Here is a 12,456-nt window from a genome sequence, read left to right on the forward strand (position 1 = left end):
GTGATCCTGATGTTTAATGAATCGATCAATAAATAAGAAGGAGAGTCTTCACTCGTTTTGTTACCCTATCCTAATTGCTATGAACAGACAATCAATGCTTCTTTGTGTGTTTCTGTAATCAGTTCAATCCATAATTACTGCTTTTACAAGGATCATTCAACAACTCCACTGAGATTAATTCTACTTTGTAGCCACAGATGGTGCTGATCATCCTTACCCCACACTCAAAAAAGAGAACCTCAGTTAAATAAGTTGGAGCTCTATGAATGACACTGGACATCATCTGGATTGAATGGCCAGTTTAAACTTCATGAATATGACAATTTCATCAACTTCAGGACTAGAATGATCACCCATGCAAGGGATGGTGGGTACACACACCTGATCTTCACACGCCTCTGGGCGGCCTTCTGTTGCTCCTCCGTGATACCAAACTCCTCCGCATCCATCTCATCGCCTGCGATGACCTCGGCTATGATGTCACTGACCCCGCTGATGCCTGATATCCCCAAAGTCAAATTTCCCTCTGTCACCTCAGTCCTACAAAACCATGTATGAAAGAAAACAAAACACAGCAATAATGGAAGTGTCTCCTGCAAGAGAATGTTTTGCCAATGGAATAGTCTTTTTTTCACATCATCTGATAGAATGCACTTGCCTGTTTACCACCAGTTGTTTACCAGAACATTGGACATTCTCATCATTCCCCCCCCCCCCCCCCACTGTTTAACTGAAATAGTATTTAATAGATGTAACAGGAACTAAAAGAGCACAACTGCTATAAAATTTGTTACACGCACAGGAACTTGTCGGGTGTTTGATGATTCTTAGTTCTCAGTTCTCAATTGACGGTTTTGGATTTCAAAATCAAGAAAATTCATTCTGCGCTCATCAGTGTGAAATGCACTGTGTCATGCACCAATCTAACAGAGTTGCAATATATCTGCTCAAAAGAAAGTCAATACTGTTTCCCAACATATGTATTTAGGTATGAGGCACACCGTCTAAATTCTATCAAAAATTTCAGTCTGCTCGTCTTCTCTTCCAAGTCAATGATAACATGTAGATGTCAGAGATGGTGGCTTATTAACTATTCCATTCCATTTTGTCTACAAACCATAAAAGCTGCCATAAGCACAAGTAATTAAAGTTAGCATGTTTGTCACACTGCCTGAAAATTATCACATCTGCAACAGATACCCTTGTTCACCTCACCTCTCCAATTCACCCTCTCCATCTTGTTCCACTCCTCCGTCGATCCTCTCCTCATCTTCCACTTCCCCGCCTCCCGCATCATCCTTTCTATCTCCTCCCTCTTTGGCATCTCTTCCCTCCTCCTTGCTGTCATTCAGAGTGGTTGGAGCAGCTGCAGACCACGAAGAAGCGGGAGCAGGGGCCGATGCCGCAGCCGATGCCGATGCCCCTGCAGGAGGGGTACCCATCTGAGTTCCTCTAGCTGGATCCTGGAAATCCTTGAAGGAGTAGTCCGGTCTCTCCCTGGCCTCCTGGGGTCCCGAGGCAGCCATGGCATCTGAGAGATTCTCCACGGTGTGCAGGAGCTGGACATACAAGGTGCAACCACACAGGGACAAATTGTCACATGATCTGTTCTCAGCACTAAGTTATTCTCATTACATAATCATAAAACTTAGTTTTCCTTGCAATGTTTTTTTCATCTATCAATTCATTATCTTTGTATTCTTAATCACATTTGATTCTCATGACAATTCTTGACAACTTCACAGCTCTTTATAAAGGCAGGCCACTACATGGAAACTATATCAAGCCTCTGAACCAAATATTTATATAAAAAGCATTGGACCATTTGAAAATTTTGTGATAGCAAGAAAGCGCACCTTAAAACTTCCAGATTGAGTAATGTGATTCAAAACAGGCACTCTTGGTATCAACAAAAAAGAGAAAAAAAAGAGCGATGTAAATTCATTACACAGTAACTTACCTGTAACTGTCAAAAGATCCAGAATATCTAGCACAAAGCAATTTCCATTTCACCATGATTTACAAAAGCTGAATAATAATTTAAAGAATTTGGATTTAGCTGTCTGAATACACTACATTTTCTTGTGTGTCAAATGCTGCACACCAATTTTTTTTATTACAACAATAATCTGGTGTTATGAGCAGGAGAAAGAAGAGGAGGAGGAGTAGGAGGAGAGAGAGAGGAGGAGGAGGAGGAAGAAGATTAAAAGAAGAGGAGGGGAGTAGGAAAACTTTTTTTTTTCTTTCTGTCAAATTTTCAGTTTTCATAATTTCCAAACATTAAGTAAAAGCTGCCCATTATCATGTTTGTTTGTTTGTTTGTTTGTTTTTTAGTGCTGTGAGAGCAGCTAGAAATCTCACCAGCCTGGTGTTGCTGTAATCCCTCTGCATGGACTGCGACACCTCACCGACGGCTCCCAGCCTCTGGTCGATGTCGGCCAGCTGCCGCTGGATGCGATCACGAGACTTCCCCCGTGATAAGGTGAGCTGGGATGGCATTCTGAGGCCTCGTCTGTTGGGCGGAGTTGCATGATGCACAAAATCCATAGTCACAAATTATTCCATAGTGAATACAAAGTGCTTTAATACTCCCACTCAGATATCCCTATCCGAGATGAAATGGACCAGGTAGTAAATCACTCATAAACACTCATGTCTGTCACAGACAGTACACTATATCTTTACTATTTATCTGTTTTGTGATTGCTTGTTTGAACTGTTTATCGTCATGGCAACAAGTAAACTCTTATCTGTTAACATCTTTGACATAAAATGTATTTGTTCTTCTAAGGGTCAACACCACAAAGCATAACACAAAAAGCCCGATAGTGTATACAAGTAGTTAATGTGAGAGGTTACTTCTGATGGAGCAATAAAACTCTGAAATGTTTGGAAATGAACCGGTCAGATTTGTTTGCCAGAAGGCATGAAGGTCTTGTGACATATTTTTTTAATGGGGGCAAGGTGAGCCCAAGGCATGCTAATAAAATTGATCTTATGTTCACAACCTCAGGTCACTACATGGGTGTGGTGATCATAATTCAGCATGGAAAACATTTCACCGGGTACCAAGAGAAGTAAATACTGACATTTAGGGGATTTGTTATCAGCATGTATACATTAGGTCTAAGAGTATGTACCCCAACAAATTTTATCATGGCTAATACTCTAAACACCAAATAAATCATGCTTATCTATGTCAATAATGGGCAATTCAGTTGCAGGCCCAGGAATGTAGTCAATGTCAAATAAAGTCAATGTCAAATGTATCCTCAGGTAATGAGTCAAGGTACAATTGCCATGGTTCAATTAAGGACAATAAGAAATATTCAAGGTTCATGAGAAGCACAAAGTCACATACAGTATATGGATGACAGAACACTTCTGTGCTCTTTCAAGGGGAAAGGTCACTTAAATCTGGATAAAGGTCCTTGTAGTTCCGAGCTCTCCTGATTAAGTCTTGGTATGTAAAGTCATGCGCATTTTGCCCCAAATTTGTTTGTGTAACTCCCTACTGTATACGCAGCACTGCCCATGCACAGTTACAACAGTACATCATTTAAAAAGTTTCATCACAAAATGGGCTAAACACAGTTTTTAAACATTTACAGTAAAGTTCATGATCAGATAGAGCAAAACAAAACCTTCCCAGTGATACCTCACTTGTAACACAACAATATTCTTGAAATTACGATTAAAATAATCCCATATTTTCTTATTACTTTCTTTGTCTTTAGCAGATTTAATTGCAAATATCTCAGTTAACAAGAATGGAGTTAGCTCGTTTTCCAATAAAACTCTTCGTTTGCAATAGTACTCACTCAGCCTTATCCAGCTTTGCTTCCAGCAGCTTCCTGGTCAGCTCGTCTCCAATCTTCCTCCTCCTCTCCACACCACCGGCCTCCTCCTCATCCTCCAGGAGGGCGAGTCCGTCCGCCGGGACCGCATCCCGGTGGAAGAGGGCCTTGTAGTGCAGCTCGGCGACGCTGGGATCATTCTCCGTTATATCTTCGTCTCTATCGTCACTCTTCCTCCTCCTCTTTGCATCGCTCTCTCCCAGCTTCCTCCCGGAAGAGGAAGAGCCATCTTTTGGATCCTCACCGTCACCATGGAGACCCTCCTTCCGTTTGGAGTCTGGATGCCGGGGAATGTCCCTGAAGACATCTTCAGCATTGATGTCAACAACATTGATGAAATTCCTTGATGATGAGCCTTGCTGTCCACCCTACAAAGAGAAAATTCAAACACATCATTTTGGATGGTCTAATTCTTCAAGATTACAATAATTTTGGATATATTTACAACCTCCTCAACTGTCCGTGCACTTTCATAAAGACATTCATCTCATTTCATACCAGTTCTTTATGTGCCAGGAACTTTGGACAGTGTGTACAATGCTATGGGGGTTTCCTGTGCCCATCAACACTCAAAGCATACAGAGGGTTAATATATTTGTCTACTGGTACCTGGTGGGTCTTGTGCAAGGTCTATGGGGATTTCAAAATCTTGCAAGGAACAGGCTAACCCTTTCACTGCCAGGGACTTTGGCTAGTGTGTACAATGGTATATGGGTTTACTGCGCCAATTTGGCACAAAGAGTATCTCACCTGAGAACCAGTAATCTGGGAACCATCAGTACCTCTTCCAGACCCAAACCTGAGGCCAAAGAAGATGTCGGGTGAGATGATATTCCCAGCCTTGTTCAGACCTGTTGCTGCTGATGTGTACTGCTCCTCTGCCTCCTCCTTTGTAGGTTTTTCTATAGTCCAAGATTTTATACACACATTACTACAATATCACACACATAATATGTATATTATGTAATTGTGTGCTCTAACAGAAGTCAATTGCGCAAAGCAGATGCACAACTTTAGTGGCCATTTTTTAAGCACACATTGTTTTATGTCACTACGTGAAATTTGCCTTGTCATACATCCTACTGTACAGAGAAAATTTTCCATGAGTAATTTTCTGTTTTTGGCCTGGTAAGATGAATTTTGCTTGTTTTTTATTCTGTGGAATCAAAATATGAAGTGGTATTTACATACAGCCAAAAATTAATGTGTTTTTATTTTGTGCTAGTTTCATGTCACACAAAATGCACAATTTTTTTTTACAGTACTTAAGAAGTAACCCTTTGTAATATAAGAAGGCAAACCATGATTTTTGTAGCCAAGCAAATTTATGTTACTGGATGTTATTCAGACTTTCTGTGTACATATCTCCACACAAAGAACTTACCATACCTTGGTATATCACATTTCAGAATAACCATGAGGACAGTGTCAAATGTTATCAAATGAATTTTGTAACTTAATTAATGGACACATTGCAACAATTTCATACATCATATTCACAAGCTACCAGAAGCTGGAATGTCTAAACTGTGCAGACTACAAGTAAAAGAAACACAAAACAAAATAACTCATGATCACAGCAATGTGCTCATATACAAACACAAACACAGTTCATACCTATGCAGTTATATGCAACTCATGTGCACACATTTTGGGATGATGAGACTTTGACCTTCCACAACATTTACAAGGATGAAGCATCTGCATAAGTTGCACCTAATTTTGCAGAAAAAGGGTTTGTTTCTTGCCTTTCTTCACTGAAGATAAACAAAATACTACAGGTGACTCCCATTATAACAAAGTCCTTCGAACTGACAGTTCTCTTTCATTATAGTTATCAAAATTTTGTTATAGCCAGACAATACAGTATTTAAAGATATATAAACAATCCTCTTGGGGCTTGAATTTTTACTTTAATGTAACGAGTTTCCTTATAACTGTGTTTGTCATTATGGAAGTGCACAGTAATGCATGTATGAGATTAATTACACATGGTATAGTTGATTCAAACTTGCTCTGAAGGCTGACCTTCATTCCTGGCTGGAATACCCACCTGTTTTTGTGTCAGTGTGCCGCATCTCTTTAAGCCTTTCCTTCATTTCGTCCAGCGTTTCCGTGCCCTCCGTCTCCGTGCCAACATCAAGGGTCTCCTTGGTCTGTGTTTCAGCCTCTCTCGGTTTGACCACCTCGGGAGGCTGCTGCAGCTTCATGACCGTCTCATAGTGTATCTGTGCTGAGGTTGGCAACAGAGGGCGTGCGTCAGGGTCATGGAGGGCCTCGTCATATGTTCCTTGAGGTTTGTAGGAAAGAACGAGTGGTAAGAAACCAGTTGTATCATATCATGCATGAACTCTGAGACATGGTTATTCAAAACAAAATTAAATTTCATATGATAATAAATGTCATTTAACCCTACCACACTCACGCGCACTTGTACAACAGTAAATGGATTAATCACTGCTTATTCTCATCTGCAATCTGGTTGAGTATTATTTAAGAAGAAATACAGTGTAGTAATGTCAGTTCTCAGCAAGCTCAGTGTGATATATATCAACAATGAGGTCTAGCACTACTGTTGTATTTTCTTCTCTCTCATGCTATTCACTTCATACTGCATTCTTTTCTTTAGTTTTTGTTTACACTTCAATGCAGTACTGGAATTGAAACATATTACATGTGTCACTGGATTTCAGAATAGAATGTCATTATAGAGTAAACACCAGGTCAAGATGCTTTAAAAATGTTCCATTGCAGTCCTTAATAATCATTTGAATGGAGAAATGAAACTGAAAGACAAGAGAGAAGTCATTCCGTCTTCTTTTGGAGCTCAGAAAACCACCTGGTAGACATGCAGTCCCATATAGCTGCATTTGTGTGGGTATTCCAGTTACCAATTTAATATTCAGAATACAGTGATCAAAACACCATTGCTAAATATCAAGACATTTATGATTCATAAAAGACAATGATTTGAGAGATCTTATCATAACATTTCAGATATAGTCAAAGTACATCTGCATCAGTAATCTACTCCAGACATTGATGTAAATCTACAAGATGACAGTTGAAAATAAGAGAGGCCAGTCCCGTTTTCTTTCCCCACCTGGTTTGATGGCATAGCCTCTCCCAATATCATCCACCTGGGTCTCCACATCATGTCTTCCCACTGGTGAAACTCTTGCAGGAGGGCTGGGTGGAGAGGTCAGCTGAAATGCAGGTAATCAAGATACCCGGTATATTATGAGTCCAGATTTTGATACACGAACATGATTTTGACACTAGTCATTATCAAATTGTATGGCATTATTGGGGAGTCAAAATAAATTGTATGTTATAATAATTTACTCGTGTTGTCACAAATGTACACACAAGTGGTTATGTATCAAGGCTGTATGCATGGTTGTTTTAATGTGTATGTACACAGGGTGACCAGATTAATGGAGAACATTCTGTATGATATAGATATAGTACATACAGGCTCACCAGATCAGTGGAGAATTTTCCATGTGGTATACAATGTAGCTACAGTACATGTATGCATGTGACAGGAAATACATTATAGCTCACTCAATCTAGAATGATTTAACCCATTCCAGAAAGTTCTGGGAAGTGCTTACATATTTGAATGAGTGAGGCACTGTCCCTGTAACCCAATGTGATTGGTAGTTAATTTTGGCAATGATGTTATGCACATAGTTAGGCAGTGAGTCATCCAGGATTCCTGGAATTTGGACTTGCTGGTATGTTCAGGTATGTGGCCCCAGGTTGGAGAAAATTACAGAATGTACTAGAAAGGGGTGAATGGATAGTATATAAGCCGGAGAAATTCTGAGGTAGGCAGAGTACCCAACACCTCTGCTCTGAGAGTTACGTCACTTCTGGCTCTGAAGCGACTTGTTATAGTCAGTTCTGTGTTACCTGCTGACCTGCTATACAGACTGTGTTTGTGGAGATAAGGCCTGGGAGACATTTTGCCTGCAGAGAATTGATTTGCCTACGTTGGAGATAGACTCCATATTTTAGTGTCAACGGACATTGTTACGGCAAAGCTGTGACGGGCTGGATTCCTTGCTGGACATTATAAAGTGAATCATCATTCAACGCATCAACTAGACGTGGTCGTCATAACATTTGGATTCTGCACGTTTCGCTGTGGACGTATATCCTGGATTTTTACCCCGGATTAATACCGAGGATTATCACAACCTGCGCCTCTGGATTTACGTCTGAGGTATCATTCACTGGTGCATCGCGGATCATTCATCTGTGCAGCGAACATCGTATCTGGACACTGTCAAAGGATTACTTGCTTTCAAATTTGGCTGTACTACGTGTAAGTGATTCCACTACCGATTTATAATTGTTTCTATTGATCATTATTGTACTGATGTGAAAACCGATTACGAGTCTGTACCCACAATATCACTGTTAATAAACTGCCTGAACATCAGTTGATTGTTTCTTTTGTGCGATCATTCTCAGAGTGATTTTGGTCGTAACAGTGTGTATCTGATGTTCACATAATTGTATTTAGGTCACAGTGAAAAATCCATCAACTATTCACAGTCAAAATTTTATGACAACATCCTGAATGACTGTGCAAAAAGAAAGTTGAAAAACAATCTGACTAATATGTGGTATGTGGTATGTGGCATGCATTGTCCGTAAACCAAATAAGTCATACCATCCACTCATGAAACTTCACAAACATTAAGACAAGTTTTATCTTCTTGCATGCCTTTATAGATATGGTGGAAACGAATCTCTTGTGTTGTTGTTGGTTTGTTTGTCTTTCTTTTTTGTGCGTGTTTGCACAAGGAAAGGTGGACAATAAGGGCAAAGCTTTAAATCGGAAGCACATACTTTTGATTTATGTGCAGTTCCTCCTTCAGCCCTCGTCGATGAAGCGGAAGGTTTCTCCGTCCTGGGCTTCACCACCAAAATCTGGTTCCTCTGGGGGATGTCACGCCCCTCTCCTTCCCTCTCCTGCTCCCCCTCCTCCCTGGGAGATTCCAAATCCTGTACATCAATGTCTCCATTTTCTGCTGAGTCATTTGTCTCCTCATCTCTGTTGCCCCGATTGGAGTCTGCTTGCCTGTTGACATATTTCACCCGCTTCTTCCTTGGCAGTCCCTGTGTTTCTGACAAAGTTTTGGCCCTATTGGCTGCTTGTTCACGCCGTCTTTGTCTGAGGGGGAAAAAAACAAACAACAAGAAAATTTGTGATTGAAAGGAAAGACATAAAAAGAGCACTTCAATAATGACAGAGCATAATGCCTGGAGGACAGTTACAAAAGAAGGCACCCCCCACACACACTCACAACATACATGTAAAACACAACCTAAATAAAAGGAGGAAAGTCACACTAAATTGCAAGTCATGTTTTGTCTTCTGCCATAGATATCCACACTAAGAAGGATGTAATTTGCAGTGACAAAGTGCTGTATGGATGCTGTTCAGTACAGTGCACTCCTGTTAAATTGAACATCGTTACAATGAAATTCTTGATACAATGATTACTATACAAATTCAGGTCCAAAAATTATCATTTTTAGACTCTTTATACTGTTCAGCTATAACTAAATTATATAATGAAAGAATAGTGCCAGTTCTGAGGACTTAATCAAAATGACATTCGTCTGTACAGCAACCTTGTGGCTTTTTTCTATTTGTGAGAAAACACTGGCAAACCTCGATGTTGATGCAAGTTCTGGTGCCCTGGGTGTGGCTCTCAAGAGCTGCATCGGCTTCCCTGTCTGTCTTCTCAACTCCAGCTCCGCCTCCAGCTCCTGCCTCCGCTTCTCCTCCTGGTAGGCCAGGAGCTCCTCCCTCGAGATGAGAGGGAGAGCAGGCTTCTGGTGTACCACTGGATGGAAGAGAACAGGGGGGTTGGGATCTTTTGCTTGCAGAAGGGGCAAATTGATTGGCGCCCTCTCATGATCGGGGCGGTTTCCTGCAGGAGGTGTGCCGACGATGTGTAGGGGCTGCATCAGCACTGGCTGGTGGCCCGGTAGCCTCTTCTCGGGGTCAATTCTAAGCAATGGAATGTCAATCGTGTCTCTATAATGGTTTTGCTGAGTTCTCCCTTGCGAAGTGGTATTCACCCACGCTTCACGAGGGGTGTGATGCACTGGTGCAACCATCCCAAGACTGAGTGAAACTGTGGGTTTTGGTCCCATGCCATGCGAAGTGCTGGGATGGTCAACTTGAGACCGCGAGGTGACTGGGTTGAAGTGGGGCTGCTGCGGCAAGGGTTGATGAAAATTAGTTTGTGGGGGAATTCTCAACAATGGCATACCACCTATCCTTTGCACCGGAAGCTCAGAATCTGCATAGAGTGGTGGGCCACGTGTACTCTGTGAATCAAATGTGAACGTCTGCTTGTACCTTGGTGGAGCAACATTTCTGCTGCCAGTAATATCTTCCTCCCCACGGGGAGTAGCCCGAAGGAGGACTATATCTTGCTTTCCGGGAATATCAACTCTCGCTCCATCCCGCTCCCTGGTTGGTACCATATCATATTCAGAGCTATCCCTGCCATAGCCCTGCACTTGACCACCATACCTTAAAGGCTCTTTGGGTACGGTGAGTAGAGGTAACCCTTGAATCAAGCCGGGAATGTTTTCCTTGTCTGATTGATGGTCTACTTCCCGTGCACTTTTCAAGTCCTCAAGACGTAAGGCTGGAACACCTGTGGTATGATGTGACTGTGAAGACTCCTCAGGTGTGATTTCAATGTTCATCCTCTGGTTCCTTGGGTCCATGTTGTTAGCATTACCTACAGAGACTTCTCCCCCATAAGCATTTTTCCTTGCTGCATCCGGTTCCAAAGAACCATTTATGCCAGCATCAGGATGTTGACCTGCTTGATGATTTGAAGAGCTAGCATCATGGGGGTCTCTTCCTCCCTGCTGCATTTCAACTTCTCTGACTTCTGCATCCTGCAGGGAGTGACCTGGTAGTGACTGGAGATCCTTCAGGAGCAGGGTGCCTCCCGTTTCCAGCATACTCATCATGGACTGGTGCTGAGCCTGAACAAGAAGGAAGAAATGACAATAAATGCAGTACCATTCTCCTGTCATCTTGAAAAAAAATACCAACTCCTTGTCATCATCAAACAACGAAATATGATTAACTTTTCATTTTCTGTTCCCACTCTTAACAGCTTTGCTCAGTGACATCAACTAGGCCTACAGTAAAAGTGGACATTTTCACGCATTTCGCACAAGTCGACAAGCATGAAAATAAGAGCATGCAAATATTTTTGCTTGTAATAATGTTGTGATGATGTGGAATGCAATACATGCACAATCTATTATACCTGGGCAAGTGTGAAAAAATTAGTTGTGTGAAAATATTCACTTTTACAGTACTCTGAAGAAGATATAAAAAAAGTCAATGGTAAATTCTGTTTTCAGATATAGGCCTACTATATAGAGTGTCTAATCATTATTGAATGAGTTATCAGTACATGACAGCGCAAGGGCTTTTTCATATTTTTGCCGTTGTTTTTTCAACTTATGCTTTCAAAGACACTTACCTCCATTATTCTCCTCACTTCAGACCTGACAAGTCTCTGAATGTCTCCTCCTTTTTTCTTCCCTCCTCCATTTTTTGCTGCTGCAGATGCCTCGTTTGCTTCTTCCTGGAAAGTAGATGCATCTGCAGCGAGTTTCCCATTCTCATCTGCATCTTCCATGGAAGATCTGAATTTCAATGGGGAAGGAAAATATACACAAATGAGAGTATAAAGCATGTTGTTAATACAACTAACGTTAGGCCATAATTATAAACACTGGTACCTGGTACTGTAGTGGTAGATCGTAGATCTACTTTCCAAACTAAAAGATGGAAATATTCATTGTAATTTATTATGCAAACACAGCCTGCACCCTTGGTACACTCATGTAATTTATAGAATGCTGGCACGGGTGGTGCACCAGCTACAGATTCTACAGATTCTAGAACTAAAATGTATAACATACACGTTATTAGACGTCTAACTCGGTGCGTGTAGTCCAGTAGTAAGCGCCCAAGACAAGTGGACACGGGCGATCAAACGGCGACGGCGCGACGTACAGACAACACACACTGAATTCAGTGACTGGGACTACACACAGAGCTAACGTTAGAGCATTAATGAACCGTCGACGAAATACTGATCGATGGTCTAGAACATTAAAAAACGTCAAAAACGCTCGTAAGTTATCCCTGACTAACTCGTTATATATATTCAACATACGTACATCACATTATCTTCGTACAACTGCCCTATCGAAAATTTGACGTGCTGTTAGTTCGATCTGTCCGCGGTACGCGGTATCCACAAAAAATGTTTACTGTTACTCGACTGCGTAAAAATTTTCAATAGAGGGCGTACTATCGATAATAAAAATAAAATGGTGATTTAAAAAAAAAAAAAAAAAAAAAAAAAAAGAAAGGGGGGGGGGGGGGAAATACCGGTACCTCTTATGTATAGTAATACACAGACTGCTTTCACTCTTCACAATATTTTGTTCCTGAACACTGAGGAAAGGTAATCGCCACGAAGTTTCGAAAGAGTCGAATTCTGTGTAGGCCCTATGAACATTTTGATTA

General features: G+C 41.2%; 1 protein-coding gene across 1 annotated transcript in view; it reads right to left on the reverse strand.

Moving 5' to 3' along the window:
* LOC140236528 (uncharacterized) overlaps window positions 1-12,456 on the reverse strand; it is a 146,794-nt gene that overhangs the window by 12,776 nt on the left and 121,562 nt on the right. The window contains exons 12-21 of the mRNA XM_072316452.1: window positions 11,399-11,564; window positions 9,550-10,889; window positions 8,721-9,045; window positions 6,961-7,063; window positions 5,911-6,147; window positions 4,608-4,759; window positions 3,822-4,225; window positions 2,362-2,512; window positions 1,216-1,559; window positions 382-540 (exon numbers count right to left, since the gene is read on the reverse strand). Of these exons, the coding sequence (XP_072172553.1) occupies window positions 382-540; window positions 1,216-1,559; window positions 2,362-2,512; window positions 3,822-4,225; window positions 4,608-4,759; window positions 5,911-6,147; window positions 6,961-7,063; window positions 8,721-9,045; window positions 9,550-10,889; window positions 11,399-11,564 (3,381 nt within the window). The remainder of the gene's footprint in view (window positions 1-381; window positions 541-1,215; window positions 1,560-2,361; window positions 2,513-3,821; window positions 4,226-4,607; window positions 4,760-5,910; window positions 6,148-6,960; window positions 7,064-8,720; window positions 9,046-9,549; window positions 10,890-11,398; window positions 11,565-12,456) is intronic.

The sequence above is a fragment of the Diadema setosum genome, chromosome 13 (assembly GCF_964275005.1).
Source record: "Diadema setosum chromosome 13, eeDiaSeto1, whole genome shotgun sequence".
Classification (NCBI taxonomy): domain Eukaryota; kingdom Metazoa; phylum Echinodermata; class Echinoidea; order Diadematoida; family Diadematidae; genus Diadema; species Diadema setosum.